The sequence below is a fragment of the Mauremys mutica genome, chromosome 13, assembly GCF_020497125.1.
Source record: "Mauremys mutica isolate MM-2020 ecotype Southern chromosome 13, ASM2049712v1, whole genome shotgun sequence".
Lineage (NCBI taxonomy): Eukaryota > Metazoa > Chordata > Testudines > Geoemydidae > Mauremys > Mauremys mutica.
The window spans coordinates 3,753,908-3,778,850 of NC_059084.1; the positions used below are offsets into that span (position 1 = coordinate 3,753,908).

At 45.6% G+C, this 24,943-nt stretch overlaps 1 protein-coding gene across 1 annotated transcript in view; it reads right to left on the reverse strand.

Moving 5' to 3' along the window:
* The window catches only part of GMEB2 (glucocorticoid modulatory element binding protein 2), a 41,262-nt gene extending 21,172 nt beyond the window's left edge, over window positions 1-20,090 (reverse strand). The window contains exons 1-2 of the mRNA XM_044986343.1: window positions 19,936-20,090; window positions 9,358-9,551 (exon numbers count right to left, since the gene is read on the reverse strand). Of these exons, the coding sequence (XP_044842278.1) occupies window positions 9,358-9,488 (131 nt within the window). The 5' untranslated portion in view covers window positions 9,489-9,551; window positions 19,936-20,090. The remainder of the gene's footprint in view (window positions 1-9,357; window positions 9,552-19,935) is intronic.
* Window positions 20,091-24,943: the final 4,853 nt, after the last annotated feature.

The following is a 24,943-nucleotide window of genomic DNA, read 5'->3' on the forward strand; positions in this document are numbered from 1 at the left end:
GTAGCAGTCTGGAGTCGCCAGCTTCCACACAGCGATTGCCATGCACTTCTCTACCGATAGGGCAGGTCTCAACCTGGTGTCCTTGCACCATAGTGCTGGAGCGAGCTCTGCACACAGTTCAAGGAAGTTGCCTTTCTGCATTCGAAAGTTCTGTAGCCACTGCTTGTCATCCCAGACGTGCATGACGATACGATTCCACCATTCAGTGCTTGTTTCCCAAGCCCAAAATACAATGGTCCACCCTCTGCAGCTGTTCTGTGAAAGCCAAAAGCAATCTAAATTTGCTACTATCCATGTCATACAGCATGTCAGGCAACTGGGAGTCTTCTTCAGTTAGGAACTTCGTGGTTAACTGCACTGCCATCGCAATGTCCTCATGATAGTTATCAGAGCATAGGAGAGCAGTGCAGGATACATCCCTTCTCACAAAGATGCCGGGGTGCACAGCAAACCAGGGCTGTTGAAAAATGCCGCAAAAGAAAGCTGGAAGCCTATGGAATGCTGAGACAGAAAGCAACGAATCATGGGACATTGAGCCAGGTCCCAAGATGCGCCGCGATCCGCTCTGCCTTCCCACAACACCTATCAGCAGCAGGTGTTGAGCTGGACTGTGGGGTAGGTACCCACAATGCATTGCTCATACTGTCGATGATAGTGCCCCAACTGTGGATGCGCTCTGTCGACAAAGGGAGCAAGTGTGAACATGACATACAGATTTTTATTAGTGATTTTTGAGTGTCGACATCACTTTTGTTGACAAAATTCTGTAGTGTAGACCAGGCCTAACTTCTCCTTTGTTTCTTTTTTGCAGCTGAAAATGTTTTACTAAAGATCTGTGAACAAACCAACCAACCCATAAATACAGATGTACATTTTATAGCATCTCTGTGTACCCCATAGCTCAGGCTTCCTGGCCTCCTGCAAGTTACGTACATATAGTATAAGCCACTGCAGCCATAGGCAGACAGCTAATTAAGGACACTATATCAAAGTGTTCCTCTACTTCCTGCCTTGTACTAGTGCTTGCTAATGGAAGGAGAGAGAGACAACAGGCTCTGCATGGCTTCCCGATCCTCCCAGTTAGTTCCTAGCTTGCATCAGCTTAATCTGCAGAGTACATGCAAAACAGACTATTTAAAGAGAAGAAATTTTAAAAATATACACAAATGTGAAATATATTTAAGGCTACTTTGGACTGTAAATATTTCTTCTTTACACTCAGGGAATGCCATTGCAATCTTAGATAGCACAGAACACTGATGCTATATGTGTTAATCTTTCACAGAAATTCCCATGCAAGGAAGCAAGGGCACGCATGTGAGCTCTGGCTATCAGTCTGCATGGCCATCTCTACTGGATTTTAAAGACGTGCATTTGGATTTTCTGGCAAAGAGGCCCAGTCTAATTACCGCAGCACATTCTTTCCACCTCTCTCTAAAGTCCTGGGGGTGGGGAAGGGAGGAAAGGGAAATGATAGTTAAATTTCCTGACACTTCAGCAGTTTCACTCTGTATAAACTGGGTGTGCTAAGCAGGAGTTTATGGAGGATGTAAATCTAAAGTCTGGCCTGCTCTGATAAAGAGGAGGAGGAGGGGGGGATTGAAGTGACTGACTGACTCAGTGATTCATTGGCTGATTACATAAGACAGCGCTAGGCTACACAGGAAAGTCAAGTTCAGGAGCTACCAGTTTTTCCCTTCTGACTTCTTAGCATATGACTGTAGGGTAGAACTACAGTGTCAAGAAATTGCTCTCCCTTCCAGCCACAGGACTAGGATCTTGTTCACACAGATCGGCGTAGCTATAATGTGGAGATAGGAGATCTTGAGTGGGAGGCATCTCAGAATCATGAGGTAGGTGAAAACGCTCCAAGGCTCTTCCAGAGTTCCTGCTTTGGACAAGTAACAGCATGGGAGAGGAGGACACAAGATATTCTGATATGCGGGTCTCTCAGTCTCTCCTGGTGAAGCTGTTCCACTGTGTATAAATTATTAAATAGTCAATGGAGTAGGGAACTACACAAAAATGAGGATGCTAGTTAGGCAGAAATTAAAAAGAGCAGTCACAAGAGTATACAATAATGCCACTATATAAATACATGGTTCCTGAATAGTGTGTCCAGTTCTGGTCTCCCCATTTCAGAAAGGATACAATGGAAATGGAAAAGGTTCAGAAAAGGGCAACAAAGATGATCCAGGATAAGGAACGACTTCCATACAAAGAGAGACTAAAAGGATTAAGGGTGTGCAGTTTAGAAAAGAGATGACTAAGGGTGGATATGTAGAGATCTAGAAAACTATGAATGGTGTTGAATAGAGAAGCGTTATTTACCCTTTCCCACAATACAAAAATCAGTTGTCACCTGATGAAATTAATAGGGAGTATATTTAATACAGAAAAGAGGAAATACTTTTTCACACAATGCACAACTAGCCCGTGGAACTCATTGACATAGGATGTTGTGATGGCCAAATGTGTAACCGGGTTAAAAAAAGAACTGGATAAGCTCATGGAGGATGGGTCCATCAATGGCTATTAGCCAAAATGGTCAGGGAGGCAACCTGGTGCTCAGAGTGACCCTAAGCAGGAGTGGAAGACAGGGATGAATTGCTCCATAATTGCCCTGTTCTGTACTCTCCCTCCGAAGCTCTGCTATGGGCTACTGTTGGAGACAAGATACTGGATAAGAGGGACCATCGTCTGACCCAGTATGGCAGCTCTTATGACATGAACCTGGTCATGTCATGAACTTGATATGAACTCACTCCCAGGTGAGTGCCCTAATCACCAGGCAATAGAGTCACTCTCAATCTCTCTCTGGCCCTATGACTATTTAATTATTTATACTCAGTGGAATAGCTTCAACGGGAGAGAGCGCCACATCAGAATATTCTATAGCTCAGTGGTTAGGCCACTTTCCTGCTGAGGGAGACCCAGGTTCAAATCTCTTGTTCACATCAGGTAAAGAAGGGAATGGAACCTGAGTCTCCCACATTTGTAGGAGAGTGGCCTGACCACTTATAAAGGAGGCGTACACACACCCCATCCCACCCAAACAATTTTTTCACCCATCTCAATCCCTGACAACCTACATCAACAATTCACTGGCCCAAATAATTCTGACGATGACCTGCTGCAGAACATGTCTATTCTTTCTGTGTCGGACTGTCACATTCATGTTTAGCATGAAGGATCATTTTAAGTCAAGTCATGCTCCAAGCCTCACCCACATATACATTTTACATCTAAGGTAGTGCTGTGCTTTTCTGAAGTCTTACTAGGCATATGGCAGGCCTGCAAACCTGCAGAGTCATAACTGCAGATGCTGAGCTGATATACAGGGAAGACTGTTCGAGGAATGAGAGTCTAACACCAGAGAAGAAAGGAAGAATTGTAATTCAATAATTCACCAGTTTACCACAGGACTCCTTCCCAGCAATTTGTTAAATTCATCTAGGGGAACAGCCAAAGTGCATTTCAGTTGGACCTGCCTTCTGGTGGCTGCAAGAGAGACAGATCTATCTCTTACATACAGAACACCAATACACCATGGGCCTGATTCACATCTCTCTCACATGGGTGTAAATTAGGAACAAAAACCAGTGTATGGGAGAGAAGAGTCAGGTTATATACCTTCTATTACTTTTAGCGATAACTTCTGGCAGGGAAAACTAATTCAGCTGCATCTTAAATCCCAACCTCTAATAACCTTCAACAGTCTTTGAGACAATAACTCATGACACTGTTGAGGCTCCTATAAAATGATATGTTTCCTGCAGAGGTTTAACTGGGAGAAAAAAGGCACTTGAAATGGAATATACCAATTTTCCTTCTCTGCTTTGCAACATTCCTTTCTCTCCCCTGCCTCTGTTCCCCTGTGCAGATGCAGGACAGTTGTGCGCCTCAGCAGACAGAGGTGGGTGGGATGGGAGAGTACTCAAATAAGTTTCTCCAGCTACAACAGTGCGTCCCACCACCAAACAAGTAGTTGCATTAGCTGGTTGCCATGACAAAGCTGTGGGAGGCAGCTGCTGCTCACATTTCATCAGACAGGATCACCCAAGTTTCTCCCCAGAAGGAGCCATAAACCAGAGGAGGAAAAAGAAGAAATTAAGTGCTCATGAAGTGACTGGCTCATTTCTTCTTTCTCAATTGCTTTTACTTAGCAGCAGAACCTTAGACCATTTCTAATCACACACCAAGTGCACTGCAGACACCTGCAATATTAGCTTCTGTACTAACTCTGAGCCTCCCTATCCCACACAAACAGGGCAAGCTGTGAATTGCCAGGTGTTGCCATTTTTTGTTTTCCTCTGCACTTCCCACTTGTTTTATTAAAAAGTTGTTAAACTAATACATTCTTATGCTTTAATTGCAAGTTTGGTTTTTATAGTAAAAATAAAACCACAATAGCATTAGAAAAAATGCATTATCCAGAACACTATCTTGATAGGGCCATTAATCTGGACACTGTTGTTTTAAATGTCACATGGGATAAAAGCCAAATTCAAAGTCTGTTTCACAGGGTAGGCTGGGACCCACACAAGGCAGGAGGATCCAAATTCAGGTTCCTCGGTTATTCTCTTATGACAGCAAGCATTGGAAAGTGAGACTGAAAGGGTAGGAACCAAACTGACTATGGAATCTTGAGAGAAGATGGGAATCCCTGCAGTGGCAGCCCAGAGAATCAAAAATGAGTCTCATCTACTACTGATGCTGCAGACCTGCTCAGAGAGATGCATTCTGTCTGACAGTAATAATCTTCTATGAGTTTCACTACGCAGGCCCGAAAATGTGTCTCCTTCTGAGGTCATGTCTACATGCTAAGGTTCCAGGTGGGAAGGAAGGAGAGAGAGAGAGAGGGACAGACATTATGCAGGTTTTGGATGTCTCATAAAAGAACAAAGAATCTCCTAATCACACCCACCTTGACACCCAGAGAAACAAATGGCTCTTATGACTATGACTGAATAAAAATAGATATCTTCCCCCCATTCTATGGAATTACCCCACTCCTGATTATTAAAAGACAAATGGACAGATGAAAAAAATAAATAAATAAAATAAAGGTGCTTTCAAAACTGCATGGGGAGGGGAAGAAAAAACGAACACTCACACCCAAACATTTCCTTGGCCAGAGCACCAAAAGCATATTACACTGCTTCAACTGGACACACACACACACAATTTAGCACTCATCTTACACAGCAGCTGCCCAGTTTCATGTCTGGCTGCTTCCTTGATGGGCAGCCTATGGAGGTTAATGCAAGCACAAACAGCATGGAACTTTACAAAAGGCAAAGGGGAAAGAACTGGCCCATTCCTTCCCATCACTATCTATTAAGTTGGGAGAAAACAGCTCTGCCAATAGCAAACAAATAAGCATCCAATAGATGTCAGATGAGAGAAGCCAATTTCATCACAATTGGCACATTAATTGCATTTAACATATCACACCCCCCTTCCCCCAGGATTCCCATCCTCACTTTCTTGGGGATGAAGGAAAATAACACACCATCTCTTTTGGGCAGGTTGAATTGGAAGCCAATGGAATGGCTCATTTCTTACTGACCATGGCCTATTTCAGAACAGCCTGTTAACAAAGATCTTTAAGGCTGGTTCCAGCAGAACGATAGGAACGGTATTACCCTTACTGACCCTTCGGGAACATGGACATTGTAACCTGATGCACTTCCCCAGAGCAGTAAGAAGAACGTGTTACAGTTGGAGTGGAATGTATTTGTGGAAACAGGATAAGCAAATGGCAGCAGACTTCCCAATCTAGTTCAAACAAGAGATTGTTTTGGTCAAATAAATCTGTTTGGAGCCAGTTGTAAATATGAACATGGATTTCCTGCCTACTGAAAATCCAGAAGCTCTGGAAGCACCAACATGTATACATGCTCTGGGTATAAGCCAGGGATGTGCCAAGGAAAAGTCAACCAAGTAATACAAACAGCCCTTCCCTACTTAGGACTTCTGTGTACAAACAGGCCATTTTCATTTTGTGAACACAAAGAGTTAGCCAATCTAGGAAAGTCTAGGAAAATAAGGAACCAACACAAACCAGGCAGTACAGTATCTAGAGTATCAACTTAAAAGCTGATTTCAAACATGAGAGAAACAATATTTTACAGCCATTCCAAGTTCACTGTTATGTAGGATTTTGAGAAGCACAACTCTGTTCTATATCTCAGTAGTGTTTTCATTGACATCTGTCATCTTTATTGCTAACGGTCTATTAGTAATTTCTGCTGAAAAGTACAGAAAGAAGGGTCCTGCAGAATGCTGCTAAAATCCTGGACCCAAAAATACACATTGCAAACAAAAGATTTTGCTATATCACAACAGTTCTGGATCAATTTCCTGACATGGAGCACACAGTTTAGTGAATAAAACACTGATTTAGTCGCCTGTTTTCACTCCCAACTGCTTCATGTCCACCTTAACATGCGTATCTCTGAAAAGTGACCATTTAAAAATGGCACTTTTTAATTTAAAAGACATTTTCCTTATGTGTACAAAATCCTATCTGCTTAGTGTCCAAAAACAGTTTGTACTGCTTTTCTACTCTAAGATAGAATGAGCTGTGGATTCCATTCTAGTTTGAGTATTAAACAGAATTACCAGTAAGTTCCAATCATTACAGCTGTAGAGTCACACTGAAGATAGCAGGCTTACGGAGATGTCACTGAGTGCATAATTTGAAGACAGGAGTTGCACAGATGCCACTGAGGTCCTATTGGTCACAATGATGCATGAGATAGAAAGAGCCCAGTTACTCTCTCCAAGATGAGTTTGTAGGGATGAAAATTAGAAGCAGCATCTTTTTACTTATGAACTACATATCTGAAGTGGAGTCTTTGAGAAACAGTACATATGGACTCTCATGGCATCCTTTTTCCAAAGTCATTTTGTAGGAGAGATTTGTATTTTAAGATCCTCAATTATGTTAGTTTAGAAGGCTTCAGCTCACACCAGAGGGGATGGTGGTTCCTACTACTAAAATACACCCAAACCAGCAGGACACTGTGTGATCTGTTTTTGAGGAGTTTAGGAATAAGCTGGCATGGGGACTGTATTGACAATTACCTCAAGGATAAATGAAGTCAATGGGAATTTGGAATGTGCAAGGAATGCAGCATCAGACTCTCAGAAGCTAACCCAGTTATCTCAGTGTGGTCTACCTATACTATAGCTGAAGCATTGCTACATAAAGGACTTCAGCGTCTAATAGACTCTTCACTTCATTAGAAATATAATCTTGCCTCTATGTCCAGCACTACAGTGAACTATGGCCTTAACATAATAAAAATCTATGCAAATACAAGTTGGCCTGCACACCCTGTTGATGCAAATTTTGAATAAGAGAGTTAAGTATTCCAGTGGTAGGTTTTGTTAGTGCATTATGCTTAGAGGGACAACGCTACTAATCCAAGGTAGGTGGTACAGCGTGTTATTTCAATCAATTTCCAGTTTTCTTAAAATTAGATTAGCATAGGATCATCTGGAGTTACCTATTATTTAAATTTTTGTTTCAACCATTTTGTTGACTTGCAATGATTATTTAATTGCATTTAACAGACATTTGCTGACCTGAAAAAAGAAAAAGAAGAGGAAAAACAGAGTAAAAAAAGATGTAAAACTCAGTACACATCTGGTTGCCTAAACATGTGTTTAAAAAAAAAAAAAAAGAATCCTGCACTAGCAAGGAGACTGGCTCTGTCTAGGTATTTATATGACCTTGAGCCCCTGCTAAACACTATCAAATTTATCCTCAGTATCTGTGAGGGGTAGGAAAGTGCCATTATCCCCATTTCACAGAAGATGAACTAAGGTACAGAAAGACTAAGTAGCTTACCCATGGTCAAACAAGCAGTCTGGACACAGCTAAGAATTTTGCCCAGATCTCCCTTGTCCCATTCAAGTGCCTTAACCATAAAACCTCCCCGCCTCCTCTCTAGGGATAAGCTAGCATGTCTATTCCATCTCTAAAATATATGGTTCTCAAACTAATGATACTGCAGTAGAAGAAGAAGAGTAAAAGACTCAGCAAACAGCTAATGTTTCCACAGTACAGCAGATTGAACTAGTGGTCAATTAACTGCTGCTCAAGAGAAGGCCCTCTCTCCTTACTTATTACTTTGTATATTTTAGCAAGTAAGCATGAGGGTGATTCAAGAAGAAAACTCACTGGAGTCCTCTGCACTGTTCCTAATATGAGAAGACACACCTTGACACCTATTTGATGTCAGCAAAATGCTGGGAGGTGAGAGTGTGGGATTGCAAAAGGATTTCCTCACATGATTTCATGGAGAGGAGAGTGCTGTACCCTGTATTCTTTCCCCACTCACCCAAGGAAAACAGCAACATTTACTTTAACTTTTTTTGCTTTAATTTAAAGCCATTTGTTCATCTTGAATGTTTGGGAGGAGATACCCCCCCTTTTGCTTCAGGGCCTGTCTGCATTACAGTTTAAGACATTCCAGCAACTAACAGTCTCCATGGCCAGCGTGAACATGAATGCATCACACGCCCCTCAACCAAGAACTGTGTTTTAAAACCCTGCTATAGTCTCCATCCATGCTACAAAGATGAAAGAGCTTAACAACAGTGATTAAACTCTACTGTACCTGAACCAAGCTATAACACAGTTTAGTATAGCATGTATGGATAAGACCAACCAAACTCAAAAACCCAAAGCATTAGCTCAAGCAGAAGCCTAGTTTTGTCTTTGCAGCAATTCCTACAATATCAGGCAATTTGGTTGTCCCCTGACCAAGGTACAATGTGGTTTGGGCCTGCAGGGTAGACAAAACCAAAGTGATTTTACCATGGCCCTGAGTCTCATGTCAGGTCAGCCAAAGTCCAGGATTGTAGCAGAATATGGTTAAACCCTATTTGGGAACAGTGTATGCTAAAAAACCAAACCATGTTTTAACAATGTCAATGTTGTAACTAAAGTTCCTTCAACGCAGTAGAAATTACAGTATAGACAAGACACTCAGCTAAAGCCCAGTTTTAACCCAACTTGGCCAGTCCAAAGTTTAACAGCTGTTGGTAAACCCTGTTTTCCTGGCTACATATACCTGGCCACAGATTATCTGGAAGGGGATATGGGAATTATTAATCTAACTCTACTTGGTTAGCATGGTATCCAAGGTGGTGGGGGAAATCTTGGTCCTCCCTTGTCAAGGAACAAGTCAAACCACCACAGCACAGCAGGATCATAAGGGACTGACTCTCACTCCTATTCTTGATCCTGTATTTCATGGGTATTTGATGTCTGCTTGGGTTGAATATTAAAGTCCCAACCTCCACGTCACTTCTATTGCATATGGTGAAACCATTTCTTACCCATGTTGAGACAAGTTTGTGGTCACTAGCACAGTTTTCACTTCTTCCACACCACTGCCATCAACCACATTGTCAGGTGTCGTTACCACGACCACCTCCTCCATGTGAACGCTCACATCTGGGGTTGCCATGGTTAGGCAAGAGAGCACAGAGATCACCAGCTGCGTGGAGAGGTCCCTCCGTGAACTGGTTTCCTGTCAAAAAAAGAAAGACCAAAAATGTGATACAGCTCTACCCCGATATAACGCTGTCCTCGGGAGCCAAAAAATCTTACCGTATTATAGGTGAAACTGCATTATGTTGAACTTGCTTTGATCCGCCGGAGCGCGCAGCCCTCTCCCTTCCCCCCCCCCCCCGAGCACTGCTTTACTGCGTTATATCTGAATTCGTGTTATATTGGGTCGCATTATATCGGGGTAGAGGTGTACGTGAGAAGATTCCCACTATAAAAATGCCTAGGAAGATAAGAACCAACACAGAACAGGACCAAGACCTTCTCAAGGATTTCACAGGTAAATCCTGCATCCCAAATAAAATATTAGTAATTCCCATCCCACTGGTTCCATCTTGAAAACAGTCTAAGTGAAGAATATAAGAACCACAAGATGAGATATTGGAAAACGTACCAAGTCTATACATAGGAACCCAAATACTTTAGTATTGGGTGTAGGATTTTAATAGGCTTTGTTGCTGTTGTGTGGTTGCTACTTCAGAAGCCATTTGAGACAACAAAATTACATGGTAGCTGGACTTCTCCCAGTACTGCCTATGTTCATAAAGTGAAACAACCGGTAGAGGCCAGGCCTTGCATTCTTTTGGCCCCATAAAATGGCACCCTGGGAAAAAAAACATTCAAACAGTAGAGCCTGCCCATATCACTGGTATTTATAAATGTAATTATTCACCAAAGGATATCTTCAACTGGCTAGCTACTCCCAACACTAAAGAACTATTGACCAGCAAGCTATTGTCTGAGCATTGTCTGCCTTGTGACAACTGGACTGCGTTTTGCAATCTGAGGCTCTTCCCTGTTGTTATTCCTTCCTCCCCACATCTATTTTACACTGGGGAGAGAGGTTGATGCATGTCATCTCCCGCTCCCATCTGGACTGTTATTGAGTTGCAGCAGTCAAGGTCTTCAGGGCCCAGCATCCTCTTTACCAGCATCCATGGCACTTCAGACCATAGGAATTGCTCTACCAGCTCAAACCAATGGTAATTCTAGTTCAGTGTCCGGTCTCTGACAGTAGCCAGTACCAGATGCTTCAAAGTAAAGTGCAAGAAACTTCACAGTGATTACTTTGTCGTGGGCGAAGGAAGCATCTTCCTAATTCTATCAATTAGGAGTTGGCTTCAAAGTGCTACCTTTACTAGCAACTTCAAGGCAAAAGATACCCCGGGATCCTCTTTACTGGCACTAAAAGTGTTTCAAAACAACAACCCTGGCTACTCTGTTTGGAAAACACCCTCATTCTATAATGTCTCTCTTTTCTTGTTAATGTCTTGTGTGAATGTCACTAAAATTATGTTAAAAACTTTGTGTGTTTCCTATTTTAATGTGCTTAAAACTTTTACACACTACACTTTTCACCACCTGTTACCCTTTCTCTTCCTCTCTCCCCTTGAAGCTTGCCCACTATCCAGTCACCACAGCTCCTGACTTACAATTATGCCAGCCCCAAAAGCCAAGGTCTCCAGTCCATCTCTGATGCTGCCTAGGATTTCTCCATTGTTAACACTTGCACATCCTCCTGCTTCTCTGGTACACTCCCATAAGATTCCTATTATTATTTAACATTTATACGGCAGTAGCAACTAGAGTCCCACCAAGTTGGGGCCCCATTGTCCTCGTGATTCCAAAATGTGTCTTATGGTATTCTTGTAAGGAGCAGAAGAGAATGTCTTCAGGTTTCTGGAGGTCATAGTGATTTCTGGCCACTGATTCATGGAAACCAGTCAGCTCCAGGATGTAAATGCAAATTCCTTCCATTCTCGGAAGTTTTAGCCCAGAACAAAACTTTGCAGAATTGAAAAGCACAAAGTGACAGAGAAAACTGTTTTCAAGTCAATGTTTCTAAGGGATCAGTAACAAATTTAAGAGAAAAAAAATATTTGTAAAGTTCTGATTTTAATGTTGATGGTGTCCCTTTAAAGGCATAACTGTCTCAAATATCTCTTGCTATCAGCTTTCCATAGTTTTTCTTTCCCATTACTACAACAAGGAGGCTGGTGGCACCTTAAAGACTAACAGATTTATTTGGGCATAAGCTTTCATGGGTACTTTCGTAATACGTTCCCATTACTGGCTCGCCTCCTAGCTGCTATTGACTGAAGGGGAAAAAAAAGACTCCCTGAAGAATCAGAAGACTTCTCTGCCTTACTAAATGTATCACCACAGGGAATCCCTCTGTTAGTTTCACTGATATAGACAAGATTATGTTGAGCAGATAAGCTGTCACACTGCACCTACACACAGTTTAACACTTTCATTGTTCTGCACTGCAGTGCTCTTTGTTAGAAAGTCTGTTCACATTATCATAATATCAAGATATACCATGTATAATAGACTGCACTGCAGAAGTGAGTCTCCAGCTTTTAATGGTACTATTTATCATTTAAAGTTCAGTTCTATTCTGAAATGTGATTATGCAAAAATGGCATTTTCATACTCAGTGGATCTGTTCCTTCGGTGCACTGAATCTCATTTTACTTACCAAAGTTATTACAACGGTCATCCCTGCAGAACTTTAGTTTGAGAGAGTAAACTTGGATACTTTTGGCTCATGTCCCATGAAAAAAAACTATTAACTAAGCTCCTGTTGTAGGGCCATGTGTGTAACTCTACAGGCTTAAAATTACACTAGTGTTTATATTTGTGCAAACCCACAATAGTGCTGCATAAGCGTAAGTGAGAGCAGCATTTGCCCTTTAGAAAGTTTATTACTGGTGAAAATGCAAGAGCCAGAAAGCTTGGTCTCTGAAGGCCATGCTGTGTTCTGAGCTTGAAAGGCTGACAATTAGGGGAGAAAAAAAATTATTTACTTGTGAAGTAAGCAATATTTGATATACCCGGTACTAAATGTGGAACCACATCATGCTTTTTAAAAAAACACCACCACAAAGTTACTTTTCGTGACACCACACTTAAGGATGCCATCTTAAACACCTCTGGAACTACTTTCTCCAGGTGCAAAACAGACAGGTGTAGATAGTTTGGATTCTGGGATCAGAGATTCAAATGCAAAAGATTACACGTAACAAAACAGGACAAAACCCCTTAACAGAAGCCCTGCTTATTTAGTGCGCTCTCTCCCTCTCTTACACACCCTCCTCTCCACATCTACATTACGCTATACTACACTACATTGCAAACACACACAAAAGCTATTTCTGTTGCTCCTAGGCTTCACACAGGGTGCCAATGACAGCCTTCCCCTCCTTACCGGTCTGAGCATTGGTGCTCACAGCTGCTGCCCTTGCTGTGTCTGCCTCCCTGGTCACATACCCAGCCACTTTATAAACCCAAAGTGCCCAAGCCCTGCCCCTAGAGCAAGGCCTGGAATCTCCTCTTGCGTAAGAACCAGAGAGCTCTGAATCATCAGCTGCCAACATGGGGCAAGTAGCCAGGCTGGGCATGGCTCTGCAGCATGCGGGGAGCAGGACTGCTGCTGAACAGCTCCAGACCCAGCCTCTGCCCGCTGTCTCCCCAGGCTCTCTGTACTCCTGTTCTATGCCTTCTATAATCTCCTGGCTTCTCTTGTACCCATTTTTTTACCTATTCGTCCTTCTTTCTTTGACAGCGTCTGGTATCTTTACCCAGAGCCCTGCTTTCCAAAATTAAGGCACTCTTCTACACATGGACCCCCGTGCTCAGGTAAAGCCCCAATGAAGTCAGCAGAGCTCAGCTCAACCCAGAAACAGGGGTCCATTCACATGGTGCTAGTTGCAGACTGGAACCTCAGTTTTATACTCCACTCATCTTACAGAAAAGCAGAGCAGGGGAGAGGCTAAGACAGTTTAAGGCTCTTTACAAGAACAACCTGACCCTCAAGTTGTTTGCCAAACAAAAAACAAAACAAAACAGAAGTTGCCTTGGGTCTTTCCCCTCCCCCCACTTCTTCTTCCCAGCCAAGTGTATTATTTAAAAAAAAGAAAATTGTGTTACATGTCCCCTCCCTCAAGGCCTAGCTGCAGATCTGCTCTGACCTACATTTAAAAATCCAGGGTGTACTAGCTGATCAATATGAAGATGAGAAAGAACTATTCCCTGCTTCAGCTTCCTTGTCCACACTACCAGTTATGCCCCATAGGGCACTTTGGGAAGAGCACTACAGTCAGCTATAGGCTTGCTTCCCAAAAGCCACGACAATCTGAGCTGAGCCAGAACAGGAATTTAGTCAAGCAGATGGGCAGATAGTTTTTTCTACCAGTTGGTGCCACTTCCAACCACTGAGGTGGGAGGCCAGTTTTTATTTTCAGCTTCAGATCAGACACAGTTACAACTCGGGCTCAAATCTTCAAAGAGCTGTACGTCTGTAAAACGGGGACTGTACTTCTTGTCTCCCACATTTGTCTGTCTTGTCTACTTCTTCAGGGAAGGAAATGTCTCTTACTATGCATGTACAGCACCTAGCACAATGAAGCCCTGCTCTCGGCTAGAGCCTCTAGTTCAGAGGTGGGCAAACTATGGCCCGCGGGACCCTCCTGCCCAGCCCCTGAACTCCTTCCACGGGAGGCTAGCCCCTGGCCTCTACCTGCTGTTCCCCCTCCCCTGCAGCCTCAGCTCACCCCGCCGCTGGCGCAATGCTCTGGGCGGCGGGGCTGCAAGCTCCTGGGGCAGCGCAGCTGCAGAGCCCGGCCTGACCCAGTGCTCTGTGCTACGCGGTGCGTGGCTGTAGCACCGCCAGCCACCGGTGCTCCAGACAGCGCGGTAAGGGGGCAGGGGGGTTGGATAGAGGGCAGGGGAGTTCGGGGTGGTGGTCAGGGGGCAGGGGTGTGGATAGGGGTTGGGACGGTCAGAGGATGGGGAACAGGGGGGTTGAATGGAGGGCTGGAGTCCGGGGAGGCAGTCAGGAAGAGGGGGGGTTGGATGGGGTGGAGGGGGCAGTCAGGGGACAGGGAAAAGGGGTGGTTGGATGGGGCAGAGGTCCCAGGAGGGCAGTCAGGAAGGGGGGGGGGGTTGGATGGGGCAGTGGGGGGCAGTAGTTCTGTGAGCAGTCAGGGGACAGGGAAAAGGGGTGGTTGGATGGGGCAGGGGTCAGGGCACAGTCAGGAAGGAGGCGGGGGTTGGATGGGGTGGCAGGGAGCAGTCAGGGGCAGAGGTTCCGGGGGCGGCCAGAGGACAGGGAGCTGGGGGGGTGGATGGGGCAGGGGTCCCGGGGGTGGGACGTCAGGGGGCAAGAAGCGGAGGGGGCAGATAAGGGGTGGGAGCAGGCCACGGTCCCCTCCCCTAACTGGCCCTCCATACAATTTCCAAAACCCGATGTGGCGCTCAGGCCAAAAAGTTTGCCTGCCCCTGCTCTAGTTGCTAGCTAACACCACTGACAAATCACACATGAAAGCAAGAGAATTTGCAGCCAAAATTTCTAAACCAGCTTTATCTCTGCCCTATTATTCCCAACCAAACTTTCTCACCTAACGGTCAAGATACACAAAAAGCACACCACTGTCCCAAAGGAAACACTTCATACTGGGTTTCAAATTGTAACAGAGCCTATTACTAACTTATGACTAGACAACCTTTTCCTCCATGCTTTCCCAGGGACCACAACTTTCTGTTCTATATAGGTTCTTATACTATGCTTATCACCATAGTATCTGAGCACCTTCCACTAGTGCATTAGTGCATCTCACATGTCCATCTACTAACCATTCAGCAACCTGCACCCATCATCCCACTCTGGATGAAGATCTCATTCCACCCTATTCACCCTCCCAATATTGGCCAGAGACCCTATGCTTTAGCTACTGTACAATCCAAAGATCAACCACTACAATGGTCCACCCAATGCTGAAGATACTGAATTATAAAACAGTTACAAAAGGAGAACTTAGAGTTGTTAGAATAATAGAAATGTAGGGTTGGAAGGGACCTCAAGAAGTCATCTAATCCATCCCGCAACACTCAGGCCGGCTTAAGTATGCCTAGACTATTCCCAACAGTCGTCTAACTTGTTTTTTAAAACCTCAAAATGACAGGGATTCCACAACTTGTCTAGGTAACCTGCAGGGTCCAGTGACGAACCATCCTTATAGTTGGAAAGATTAGATATTAGGAAAACCTAAGTTTCTCTTGCTGCAAACTCAGCTGATTACTTCTTGTCCTTCCCTCAATGGACATGGAGAACAACTGATCACCATCCTGTCTAGGACAACCTTTTACATATTTCAAGACTTGTCTCCCCTCGTTCTTCTCTTTTCTAAACTCAACATGCCCCACTTTTTCAACCTTAAATAAGTGCTCTTCCCTCCACCCCCCACCCCCCCCAAGATTTTGGTGGTTAAATTAAGTATTCATGAAAGACGGGCTCTCACAGCAACAGCTTGAGCCAAAAGACTACAAGGAGTTGCTAGAAAGAGTGCTCACTTTCGCCTTCCTTGTACCTCCAGTCTTATCAGCAACAGACTGTTGTTCCATCACAGGATATTTTCTGAGTTAAGACTGCCAATCATGCCAACTTATATGGTGCTTTTAAGATGTGAACAGTTAGGAAACAGGATGAGATACAACAAAATTAATTTCCTCTTGAGACCTCAGCAAATTTCTACAAGGATGGTAACAAAAATTCAAACATAATGCAGCTTCTATTTTTTTATAACAAATAAAAGGCATATTTTGTGCCAACAACTACAACATGGACCACGATGAAATAATCATGCAATCTTCCTGAAAGTTTGTATTTCATCCACTTAAAATTTATGGTAATGTTTGTAGTGCAATTAATGGCATGCAAAGTTCTCTGCTTCCACCCCACAGGACTCCTGCCAGAATGCCATACTAACTGCACATCTGAAGTAACAAGGGTTTTATATGATCAGGGGTGAGGGAAGGTTGTTTATTGTTTAAAATAGACACATGCATTTGGTGAGAGGGCAAAGCAGATGGAAGGCTAAGAGAAACAACATTTAAACTTTAGGCAGTACCAGGTTAGAAGCTTATGCCCAAATAAATCTGTTAGTCTTTAAAGTGCCACCGGAATCCTTGTTAATTTCAACACAGAATACAAAGTGTACAGTATTCACTTTATATTATTTTTATTATAAATATTTGCACTGTAAAAATGATAAATAGTATTTTTCAATTCGCCACATACAAATACGATTGTGCTTTCACAATAACGAGATTGCACTACTTAAAAATGTAGATTTTGTTACATAACTGCACTCAAAAACAAAACAATGTAAAACTTTAGAGCCTACAAGTCTTTTCAGTCCTACTTCTTGTTCAGCCAATCGCTATGAGAAACAGGTTTGTTTACATTTATGGGAGATAATGCTGCCCGTTTCTTATTTACGTCATCTGAAAGCGAGAAGAAACGTTTGCATGGCACGTTTGTAGCCGGCATTGCAAGGTATTTACATGCCAGATCTGCTAAACATTCATACGCCCCTTTATGTTTTGGCCACCATTCCAGAGGACATGCTTCCATGCTGATGACGTGCATTAAAAAAATAGTGTGTTAATTAAATTTGTTACTCAACTCCTTGGGGGAGAATTGTATGTCTCCTGCTCTGTGTTTTACCCGCATTCTGCCATATAGTTCATGTTACAGCAGTCTCGGATGATGACACAGCATCTTGTTCGTTTTACGAACACTTTCACTGCAGATTTGACAAAACACAAAGAAGGTATCAACGTGAGATTTCTAAAGATAGCTACAGCACTCGACCCAAGATTTAAGAACCTGAAGGGCCTTCCAAAATATGATCGGGACAGGGTGTGGAACATGCTTTCAGAACCCTTAAAAGAGCAACACTCCAATGCAGAAACTACAGAACCTGAGCCACCAAAAAAGAAAATCAACCTTCTGCTGGTGGCGTTTGACTCAGATGATGAAAATGAACATGCGTTGGTCTGCATTGCTTTGAATTGTTATCGAGCAGAACCCATCATCAGCATGGATGCATGTCTGCTGGAATGGTGGTTGAAGCATGAAGGGACATATGAATCCTTAGTGCATCTGGTACATAAATATCTCGCAACGCCGGCTACAACAGTGCCATGCAAACACCTGTTCTCACTTTCATGTGAGATTGTAAACAAGAAGAGGGCAGCATTATCTCCTGCAAATGTAAACAAACTTGTTTGTCTGAGTGGTTGGCTGAACAAGAAGTAGGACTGAGTGGATTTGTAGGCTCTAAAGTTTTACAACGTTTTGGTTTTGAGTGCAGTCATCTTTTGTACACAATTCTACATCTGTAAGTTTAACGCTCATGATAAAGAGATTGCACTACAGTACTTGTATTAAGTGAACTGAAAAATACTATTTATTTTATTTTTACAGTGCAAATACTTACAATAAAAAATAAATATAAAGTGAGCACTGTATACTTTGTATTGTGTTGTAATTGAAATCAATATATTTGAAAATGTGCAAAACATCCCAAAATATTTATATAAATAGTATTCTATTATTAACAGCGCAATTATTCATGTGATTAATTTTTTTAATTACTTGACAGCCCTCTTTAAATCCACTATCACTGCAGCTGTCTGCCTGACCACATGGATGAAAAGAAGGACAAAGAAGAGACGCTATGTTTTAAGAAACCCGGAGATGCGGAAAGATTAAAATTCCTTGGACCTGACTTCAAACAGCCAGAAGGAGAGGTAGAAACCCCCCCTCCCATCCCCAAACACAAATTGCACTCTTTGGAAACAGGCATAAAACTGCTTATTCTGGAACTGCTGACAGGTTCCATCCCCAACCCATTTCTGAAGAGTGTCCAGCCCTGAATTCTGCATCAAATCAGAAGGTACACAGCAACATAAAATGCTTGGAAACAAATTGAAACACAAAATTTTAGATTAATGTAATTATTACAGAATCAACAAATTCATTTTAATATTTAATGATGTATCTGTGCTTTTCATGATACCACAGATATTCCATGTCGTGGCAGTGTTCAACACCAGAGCGTCACAGTAACAGAGAACTCAGGGAGCTGCCAGCAACCCTGTTTTGGGGGGGTATTTGAGCTTAAGGCAGGGTGGGGGAGGGCACAAACTGCCCAAGGTGAACACACTGCATACAATGGCAGGGGAGATCTTGGACCGTGAGAGGTATATGGGTATGGAGACTACAATAATGCCAGCAGGTGTGTGAGAGAAAAGGGCTCCCACAGAACGTCTGAGGTATTTCTGACTACAAGGTGGTGCACATCTTACCTACACACTCTGATTCTTTGCTGCTTCTATCTTACCTACACACTCTGTACAGTGCCCGAGGGCGTGTTTGCCATTGGAATGACGGCACAATGCATGCAAAGTAACAGGGGCTGGTTGCAATGAAAGGTTATGGGGGGCATTTCGTATAATGCCCGGAGGAGAGAATTTAAATGGGGGTAGGGTGCAAATATTATTGCACGTAGGGTGACCAGACAGCAAATGTTAAAAATTAGGACAGGGGATGGAGCAGTAATAGGAGCCTATATAAGAAAAAGACCCAAAAATCGGGACTGCCCCTATAAAATCGGGACATCTGGTCACCCTAATTGCACACAACACCTAGAGAGGGTGGTGTATGACAGTGTAAGAAGACACTGCATGCAACAACACCCAGAAGGAGTGTATTGTAGGGGAGGGGGTGAGACGGGCAATGCCCGGAGGCAAAGGGTGTACATGCTGCATGCACTAGTCAGCGGCGGGTCTGCTGGCAAGGCGTGGGTGCGGAGAGCGCAGGCACGGCTCGCAGAAGGGTCCGAGCCCGCGTGCAGTGCCTGGGGGGGGAGCGGCAGCAGCAGCAGCACAAAGGGGCCCCAGGTGGTGCAGACAATCCGCTCCGTGCGCGGGGAGGGGCGGGCACAGCGCGGAGCGGGGTGAGGCAGGCGCCGCACCCAGGCCCCGGCGGGGGGTTCTGGCTGGAGGCAGGGCGGTGCGGACGCTGCACGCCACGCCGGGGGGTCCGGGCACGCCAAGGCGCGCGCGCCGCTCGGCTGCAGGCAGCGCCCGGGGAGCCGGACGCGGGCGGGCGGACACCGCGCGCAGCCCCACGGGCGGCATTTCCACAGGCGGCGCGTGCAACCCCCGCGCGAGCTGCGAGGAACCCCCCCGCCTCCCCCCGCAGGCAGCGCCCGCTTCGTCCCCTCCCGCCCGCTGGGGCCCCGCCGTCCCAGCGCAGGCGGGGAGGGGGAGGGGAGGGAAAGGTTAAGGCGGGGGCGCGCTCACGCTGGCAACGCCGGACGGGGGGGCGGGGGCGCGCTCACGCTGGCTGCGCCGGGCGGGGGGGGAGCGGGGCGGGCGGCCGGGCGCTGCCGCCGTCTCCCTGCCGCTGCCGTAACGTCCTGACGCTCCGCAGGGACCCGCTGGCCGGACGGTGCGTGCGGAGGCCCAGCGGCGGCGCCGGGCCCGGCTCTTACCTCAGGCTCGGGCTCCCGCTGCCCCGCGCAGGCTCCGGCTCCTTGTTAGGCGGCGGGTGGGAGAAGGGGGGAGCCGGGCTCCGGCGCGCGCCGCTCTGCCCCGCGCAGGCGCACGCGGGGGCAAGGCAGCGCTGCTGGGACTTATTTAGCGGGGGCGGCGGAGCCGGCCGGCCTGTGAAATAGGTGCCGGCCTGGCCTAGCGCGCCTGCGCGACAGGGTGGCTAGGGAACGGGCTGCTGGGCTGGGGAGCTGGCGCGCGCCGTGAGGGCGGGCCCCGTCCGCGCGCTTCCTGCTCTGCCCTCTCTGTGCGCAGCGGGAAAGCGCGCGCGCGCCTGCCTCGCTGCTCCCGCAGCAGCTGCTGCTGCGACGGGCTCGTGCATTGGGCCACCTGCCTGTGCATGCTCCCAGGGCAATGGGCGTTGTGCGTTTTGCTCTGGGCATTGTGCCTGCATTCCGTGCGCGGGGTCCGTGCCTCCGTTGGTGGCTGGTGCACGTTTGTGCTGGCCCTTGCCCCCCTTTCTCGTTCGTATTAAGCGTTTATATGGCGCTTATATGGCCCTGGCATTTAAGTGCTAATCTGGCTGCGTTCGGTTTGTGCAAGCGTTCTGTATGTGCATGTGCATTTCCTTTGTGCTTGCCTTCAGCTTGGCTGCACTCCATACATTGCACCTGTGCATGCATTCTGTTTAGGATTGGTGCTGGTTGAAATACGGTACTCGTGCCCCAAACGGCCTCGCACTCTGGGCCTTACCACTAAAGCTTGCGATAAGGGAGAACTAGTGGGCATCTAGTTTCTGGTGGTGGTGTCTTTATTTTTTTTTTTAGCATAAAGCATCCCTACTAAGGGAGTGCTGCACTGATAGTTTAAATAATACACAAACCTCACTAGTCCAATAAAATTTAAAATATTGAGTTTAATTCAGGTTCTTATACTGCCCTTTTCAGCATAGTATCTGAAGCACTTTCCAGCAGTGCATTAAGCAAAGTGACTAACGTTTGTCACGTGTGGTTCTTGTCTCTTTTTTTTTTCTCTGATTAATTTTTTTGTTTTGTTTGGTTGTCAGCTCTGCTTCATGTGTATATATTGAAGGCAAGGGTTAAAAAAAAAGTGCATCTTGCACTTGGAACAGAAAGTGATGATGCTTAAGATAGTTCTTGGATATTGTGATGTTTGTTCTACAACCTGTGACTGGCCCCTGAGAAAGTTCTCTCGCCAGCACAGATTAGCTTTGTCCATGTGAACGACAGCTCCCTCATGCCTGGCCTGACTCCTGAGAAGTGGTGCTGTCATCAGTACCTGAGCATCAGGCAATCAGGTATCCTGGCATCCAGTCTCTTGAAGATCAGGTCAGGTGTAGTGTTATCACCTTTGAAATGCACCCCAAAAAAAAAAAAAGCTGCCACAAGGCAAGCCCACCACAAGGCAACTCTGCAATGTCCCACTTCAATAGCTGCTAATAGTGTCTCAAACCCTCTCACACATGCAGTGCACTTGCATGTTTGTTGAAAATACAGCATTTTGGGCTGTTATTGCTTAAACTGTGGAAATGGGAACACTGCAGCATCTTTAGCTGGACATAGAAACTTTTAATATTAGCTATTCCAGTGTATTATGAGAATAATGCAAATCTTTAGACCCATGTTCTTAAAAAAATGGCAGATTAAATTATTTCTATGGCAATTGGCAAATCCATAAAAAAAATGGCCAGGCTGGTCAAATACTGGCCAGCTGATCCCATTAATGACATCTGACCAGGGCTCTTAGGGGAGGTAGCATAGAGAGCAGGTTTGATGCGATCACTGTAGCCTGTGTTGTTGAGGGGAGATGCTGCAGCATTCTTTGTGTTGGGGTTTCCTAAGGGCTGATAGCTTCATGCACAGGTGCATTGCACTGTTTTAGTCCATCCAGGAGGTGACTAAGGCATGAGTTACTGAGGCCGGGTCAGTGTTCACTAGGATGGAATGGAGTCTCCTACTGAGCCTGAGATACTCCTGGGGGAATTCTGCACCACTGCGCACCCGCAGAATTAATATCCAGTGTGGAATTTTTTTCTGCACAGAAAATGCATGCTGCCTAAGTGCTGCAGTTCTGCCTTTTGCCCACCAGAGGTCACTGTGCGCTGGAACAGACAGCTGCAGCTCACCAGCAGTGTCAGCAGCTGGCTGCGTTCATCATGGTGTCCTGCCCACGGAGCCAGGTTAGGAGGGATGGGGATATTGCGGAGGGGGGGAGACAGTGGGGCACACAGGGCTGCTGGGGGTGGTCACAGACTGCGGTTCAGAAGGGTAAGTGGTGGGGACAGACTGGGGCGGGGGCTCAGGAGCTAGTGGGGTGACAGCATTGAGCCAGCGGCTGAATGGGAGAGGGGCTGCAAGGCCACAGGGGGAGGACGGTTCAGGGATACATGGGGACGGGAGGTGCAGGGACATGTGGGAATGGGGCCGATGTGCCTGACTGAATGGGAAAGGCTTCATGGGGCTGTGAGGATGACACCAGGAAGAATCTGGCCCTCAATGACCAGCTGTAGGAGAAACAAAGGAGAATAGGGTTACTTAGTTTTCTTTATGCATATCTAGACTAACTGTCTTTTGTGATGTCTAAGTGCCATGCCTATGCTCCTGGGGACGGGATCTAGTTTTAACTTACTGTGATTTTTTTTTTTAATAAGAATTCCTGAGGCAGGATCAGTGGTATATTGTGGAGCATGTAGAAAAACAGAGGCAGCGTTATCCCTCCAGCAAGGATATAGATTATTTTCAAAAACAGGAGGATTGTGTTGTAAAGGTAGAATTCCACCTTCTGCAGGCTTCATGCGCACATGCAGAGGATGCCCTGGGGCCTCAGGCTCTTCAGGACTTGGTACATAAATGTTGACATAGTCATTGGTTCATGGCTATTTTCATTGTCCTTCCTAAATTGGTCTTATGGAAGACTTAGCCATTAGGAAATGGAGTCCCTTATTTCTTATAACATCACCACCCCATGTCTTCCTCTCATTTTAGTTTCTCATCTACCAAATTATGTTGCTTGAATTCTGCCACAGTTGTGCTGTTTTTGGTGGGATCATTAAAAGCTTTTTGCAGTCTAGATGGCTATCCATTTTTATAGATGATTCCATACAAAGGGGTAGGATTGTGACATTGGCCATTTGCCAAATTAGCCAAAATCTCATCCAGTGAAAGCAACAATGGATGTGAGGTGAAATGTCCAGAGCATACAGGGAATTTAGCCAGACTTCTTCCATTTAAATGGAGAAATCCCCTGGGCCACTTTGAAAAATCTCAGCTGCAGCTCCTATTTCTTCTCTCTAGATGTCCTCCATGCCCTTCCCTGCATATGGGCTTAAGTGCAGGTAACACTAGGTTTAAAAGACCAGTATTGCCCTTGGTATCCTCCACCCATGACCGTGTATATTCCATTGTCTGTGACTTCTGGTTCAGGAGCTGGTTTACTGGGCTTCCTGGGTGTTTTATTAGAGCCTGTCCTTGTAAGACATCGACCTTCAAATACTATTGAAGTTAATAGGCACCCAGTGACGTGAGGCCTTCCCTCGTAGCCCAGGATGGAGGTGCCTTTCCAAGGAGATTGGAGCAGGTATAAAGTGCAATGGTTTGGAATGAGGTTGCATTTAAAAAAAAAATTTTTTTTTTAGGTAAAAGCTACTTCTGCTGAGCTGAGCAAGGGCCAGCGCTAAAAGATGTTTGTAGGTTTAACCCTTTTTTTGGACAACTGACTGCTGAGTCTTTGATCCCTCTCTCCTCATGGAAGGGCTTTGAACTCTTCACTTCCCCAAGGATAAGGGAAAATAATGGTGTTATCTGCATTGAAGTGTTTCATTAGGTTTTTTTCTGGAGAATGTAGTTGAATTACAGATCTCTGAGATGTCTTTAAGGATGGGCAATAATTACTATTTAGTTCAACAAAACTCTAGATTCCATACTTTATCTTTGAGCCAGTTTTATATTCTGCCAAGTTATTTTCCCAACAAGAACATAAGCCTTTGAAGATTAAAACAAATTGTGTGTATTAAGAGAAATGGAGACACGTGGTTTCATACCAAGTTTATTTCTTTTAGTTTTTCATAATCACTTCTTTTGCACAACAACAACCTCAAGTTGACAATTAAATGCACGTGGTAGACCTAAAGGAACCAGATGGCTCCGTTACAGTGATGGAAAGTCTGTTCATAACACCATTTACAGTATCTTATTGAGCTGTCTATTTGGGAAGAACAAAGATAGCACGCACTGGGTCATGAGGAGTGAATCCTGCACAAGGCCACTGACATTCAAACCCAAACTGGCTCCAGAGAGAACAAGAGGGCAGCCCTGGGAAACTGAATGGGCCTGTTGTTTAATTTTTGTCTTTGCAGGGAGGTGGCTGATGATGTAATAGTAAATACTCAGCACTTGCAGAGTGCTTTCCATCTTCAAAGTGTTGTTTGTTAATCCTCTCAACACCCCTGTGAGGTAGGGAAGTAGTATTATCCCCATGTTACAGATGAGGGAACTGAGAGACACACAGAGGTGGAGGGTACCTCTACACAGGGCCGCCCAGAGGGGGGGGCAAGTGGGGCAATTTACCCCGGGCCCAGCAGGGGCCCCCACGAGAGTTTTTCGGGGGCCCTGGAGCGGGGCCCTTCACTCGCTCCGGGAGCCCCGGAAAACTCTCGCGGGGCCCAGGCCCCCGGAGCTTCTTCGCTCCCGGTCTTCGCTGGGCGGGGGTCCTTTCTCTCCGGGATAGAAGGACCCCCCCCACCGAATTACCGCCGAAGCGGGACCCGCCGCCGGAGTCAGGGGCGGCTCTACAAATTCCGCCGCCCCAAGCAGTCATGCCCGGGAGGCGCCCCTGAGCCGCGGGAGCAGCGGACCTCCCGCGGGCATGACTGCCGACGGTTCGCTGGTCGCGCGGCTCGGCTGGACCTCCCGCAGCTGCGGGCGGTTCGCAGGTCCGGCGGCTCCGGTTGAGCTGCCGCAGTCATGCCTGCGGGAGGTCCAGCCGAGCCGC